The sequence below is a fragment of the Sinocyclocheilus rhinocerous genome, unplaced genomic scaffold, assembly GCF_001515625.1.
Source record: "Sinocyclocheilus rhinocerous isolate Xijiao unplaced genomic scaffold, SAMN03320098_v1.1 scaffold789, whole genome shotgun sequence".
Classification (NCBI taxonomy): Eukaryota; Metazoa; Chordata; class Actinopteri; order Cypriniformes; family Cyprinidae; genus Sinocyclocheilus; species Sinocyclocheilus rhinocerous.
The window spans coordinates 1,123,514-1,127,082 of record NW_015667306.1 but is presented as its reverse complement, the minus strand read 5'-3'; the positions used below and the strand labels follow the sequence as shown (position 1 = coordinate 1,127,082).

The window sequence follows — 3,569 nt, the reverse complement described above, 5'->3', positions numbered from 1 at the left end:
GTCTTTGATCTTTCAAGCCGTTTCATGGCAGTCAGCGGGTGTTGCATGCATCAGTCCAAAAGCACTTAATTAAAATGCGCCCATCCATAAAAAAAAGTGTCTCACACGGCTCTGGGGAGTAAACAAAGGCCTTCTGTAGCGAATTGATGCGTTTTTGTAAGAAAAATATCCATATTCAAAACGTAATAATCACTTTAATCTAGCTTGCGCTCACTGTTGTACACTGGAAGCACTATTCATGATCATTTCTCAGCATTATAGTGTGACCCTTTTAATGCTTTTAATCTAGAATCCAATTCAGTGATATGAGGTGCAGCATGTGGAATCGCACATCTAAATATGTATGGACTGTATTTAGCGGAATGTGGCATTCTGCTGTATTTTAGTAGCTTTATTGATTGGAAGTGCAAACAATCCACATACAAACTTTTCTTGTCGTTTTTAGTGTAAAAATAGCAGATTTGTCCCATAGGAGGTATCTATGTCTATATTCTATTGCATGTACTGTATGCAATATATCAGAGTTGTCAAACTAAAATTAAACTTAATTTCAATTTTAAATATTACTGTCTTGAAAGTATGCAGATCTCTGACAAATCGTTTGCTCTGCGACAGAAAACACATTCTGTAGCGGAGATCACATTTCGTGGCACAGTCCGTTGGACAACAGCGAGTCTAGAATCCAGCATATGTTACTCACGGAGGACCCTCAGATGCTGCCAGTGCAGACCCCCTTTGGTCACGTCAGCTTCTTTCAGGTCAGGCACAACATGCCAGCAATTTCAAAAAAGTTGTTGAATATAGGGTAATATAAAGTCCACATTTATTTAGTTTTCTTTTTTTGTTTCTTTAGCCATTTTGATCGTTTTCAGACATGTTTATATAGCCATCTAGGTTCAACTGAACCTCACTGTACATTTGAAATAACCTTACTCACTTATTAACCTTGTCCTCTTATGCATGTGTCTCCTTGTGATTGGTGTAAATTAAGTTTTTCCATCTGTGCTCATCAGATTGTGGGTGTTTGCACAGAGGAGCTGCAGGCAGCGCAGCAGTGGAACGGTCAAGGCATTCTGGACCTGCTGAGAGGAGTGCACATGTGAGTAATCCCACAGCCAGCCATGAGACAGGCCAAGGACATGCGTTAAAGAAACTCCAGGACTGATTTAACCAGCTGAGAAACTAAATTAATGCCCTTGATATATTACTTTGTCTCTATGGCATTTATGGATGGGTGAAGTTATAAGTTTGTGTTAAATTTACTGTAAGAAAATGGAAGAATATGTGTCATGTTCCTAAATGATGTTTCTTTTCCACTCTTGCTGAGGCATTGTGGGAACTGTAGATAAGAGCAGTGTACTTTGAATGCTGTTACTCTGTAAGAAGTGGGTCAGGAGCTTTCATTTGCTCTGAGATGCTTTGTGCTGGTTTTGTTTTTCACTAATTCTGAAATGGGTCTTGTTTCATCTGCTGTTTTGTTTGCAGTGCTGGGGGTCCATGGTTAATCACTGACATGCGAAGAGGGGAAAATCTATTTGACATTGATCCACATTTGCAAGTAAGGTTTTCCGAAGTTTGCATGTTGTTGAAAGGAACAGTTCACCCACAAACGAAAATGATCTTATTTACCCACCTTGATATTTTTCCTAAATGGCTTGCTGTTATTTCTTTCTGTGGAACACAAAAGGAGAAATTTTGAACAATTTACATGTCCGTCTTTACCATATGACAACTGTTCATGGTTATTTGCTCCAACTCTTCCTTTAAAGATGATTTTTAATGATATTTTGGTCTGCTTCTCACACAAATTTAACTTTAGTATTTTGGTAAAATTATCAGTATTGATTGATATTATAAATACATTGGTCGATATTGAATATTTAATAGTTTATGCCCATTTCACCTATTTTTACATTTTACGCTTGTATGAGGTTGGTAAAAATGCTATTGTTTTGGAAAGAAGTGCTCATCCAGGCTGCATTTACTTTATCATAAATACAGTAAAATAGCAGTATATTTTACATGTATTTTATTCTAAAGCTGAATTTTCAGCATCATTACTCCAGTCTTCAGTGTCACATGATCCTTCAGAAATCATTCTAATATGCTGCTCAAGAAACATTTTATTAGAACTATTCTAATAAGTATTCATTTTGGACAAAAGTTTCTGTCATCGCTTAAAGTTAACTTTTGAAAGACTAATAATTGTATAACACTGTTAAATGTAATCTTTAGCCGATCTCAAAATGAATATCAGTTTTTCATACTGTACATTACATATTATGTTGTGTTGCCTAAATGTACTTTTTATATTTTATGTTGTGTTTTTGGTGTTTTATTATTTATTTAGAGAAAATAGATTAGAATTTTAATATCAGCCATTTATTCATTACTGACCATAACATGATAATTATTTGCTTATCTATATCAGCCAGAATTTTAATATCAGTGCAATTGCTAATTTTTCTGTGAATTCCTTAAAATTAAGAACTATTTAACAGTGTGGCCCGTTTAGATACTTACTTTTTTTAATTTATCCAAGCTAAACTTGTCATGTCCTTTGAATATTTTGCACCTCTGCCTCTTTTTTTGAACACATTTTACCTCTCTCAAGTAATGAATGATAATTATTCCTGGCGATTAAGGCCATCTGTTATATCGCATACTGTGATGCTTCAGGAGTGATGGGAAAAGATGGAGTATAATTAAGTCTGTGGCTGTTAAACTCAACACCTCCACCTGCTGTTAGTCCTCTGACCCCTCGCTCTCTGCACTGAGATGGACACATGTCCAGCCATGCTGATCTCCTGCTGATTAGTGCGTGTGTTGATTGCTCATCCCAAGCAGGAACGAGTGGATAAAGGCATAGAGACGGACGGCTCTAACCTGAGTGGGGTCAGTGCCAAGTGCGCCTGGGATGACTTGAGCCGACCTCCCGAGGATGACGACGACAGCAGGAGCATTTGCATTGGGTCACAGCCACGCAGGCTGTCAGACAAAGGTGATTGGTGCTAAGGACAAGTGCAGCCCAATTTAAAAACAAGACACCAAACTCCGTATGCTTCAGAGATTTTGTATTGGCTCAAATTACTATGTCGTTGTCATGAGTATTTGTATTGTTCATACAGACACTGAACAGATTAGAGAAGCCTTGAGGAAAGGACTGGAGATTAACAGCAAGTCTGTCCTGCCTCCCATCAGCAGTCAGAGGCACAGTCACGACCGGCCACAGTAAGTCCTGCCCTTTCATGACAATCAAAGCTTCAGGACTGTGTGATTATACTGGTCAAGCGGAAGTATGGTTTACCAGTGCTGTGACCTTAATTCTGGAAGTAACAGGTTGAAGAGTTTGTTTCAAGACACCAAACTGCTTTGGTTTGCAATGCCACCTGTACGGGACAGGATTAGTGGTCGACCGATATATCGCCAAGGCCGATATATCGGCCGATATCTGCCATTTTTCAAATATCGGCATCGGCCGATAAGTTTTTCTGTTTGGCCGATGTGTTCGAGGCGGGACTTTTATTTTGACGGCGCCAAGAACGGCTGCGGCAGCGCCTGAGCACACA

The 3,569-nt window shown here is 38.7% G+C and overlaps 1 protein-coding gene across 1 annotated transcript in view; it reads left to right on the top strand.

Annotated features, from left to right (window-relative positions):
* LOC107733781 (suppressor of fused homolog (Drosophila)) overlaps positions 1-3,569 on the top strand; it is an 18,004-nt gene that overhangs the window by 3,196 nt on the left and 11,239 nt on the right. Inside the window, exons 4-8 of the mRNA XM_016545574.1 lie at positions 616-758; positions 1,014-1,099; positions 1,486-1,558; positions 2,845-3,001; positions 3,129-3,231. Coding sequence (XP_016401060.1) covers positions 616-758; positions 1,014-1,099; positions 1,486-1,558; positions 2,845-3,001; positions 3,129-3,231 — 562 coding nt within the window. The remainder of the gene's footprint in view (positions 1-615; positions 759-1,013; positions 1,100-1,485; positions 1,559-2,844; positions 3,002-3,128; positions 3,232-3,569) is intronic.